At 36.1% G+C, this 391-nt stretch overlaps 1 protein-coding gene across 1 annotated transcript in view; it reads right to left on the bottom strand.

Annotated features, from left to right (window-relative positions):
* The window catches only part of LOC119591787 (palmitoyl-protein thioesterase 1-like), a 9,506-nt gene that overhangs the window by 4,038 nt on the left and 5,077 nt on the right, over positions 1-391 (bottom strand). Inside the window, exon 4 of the mRNA XM_037940532.1 lies at positions 16-143. Coding sequence (XP_037796460.1) covers positions 16-143 — 128 coding nt within the window. The remainder of the gene's footprint in view (positions 1-15; positions 144-391) is intronic.

Genomic DNA, 391 nt, shown 5'->3' on the forward strand with positions numbered 1-391 from the left:
CAAAAATGCACCCACAGGAATTGGCCTCCTTGTGAGAATCCCATGGCATGGTATCCTCCCTGGAGCTCAGGGTCGGCTGCTATCTTTTGACAGACTTCATCCACCTGGTTGTTTACATTTCCAAAATAGCCATGCTCTTCATCCTAGAGGTGAGGGAAAGAATATGCAAACAAGAACAAAATAATTAACATTAAATTACTTGTAACAGTATTTGATTCTGGATTTAGTAAACCTTTCAATTATTACTGATAGTGAGCCAATACTAAAAGTACAAGTAGTATGATGCTTTTCCTCCTAATCTAATTACAAAATTTATGTAAAACAATGGATGTATTCCTCTATCATTCATCATGGTTAATGAGGGTTCTAGTATTGCTGTTAGAATTCATTA

Source organism: Penaeus monodon, chromosome 29 (assembly GCF_015228065.2).
Source record: "Penaeus monodon isolate SGIC_2016 chromosome 29, NSTDA_Pmon_1, whole genome shotgun sequence".
NCBI lineage: Eukaryota > Metazoa > Arthropoda > Malacostraca > Decapoda > Penaeidae > Penaeus > Penaeus monodon.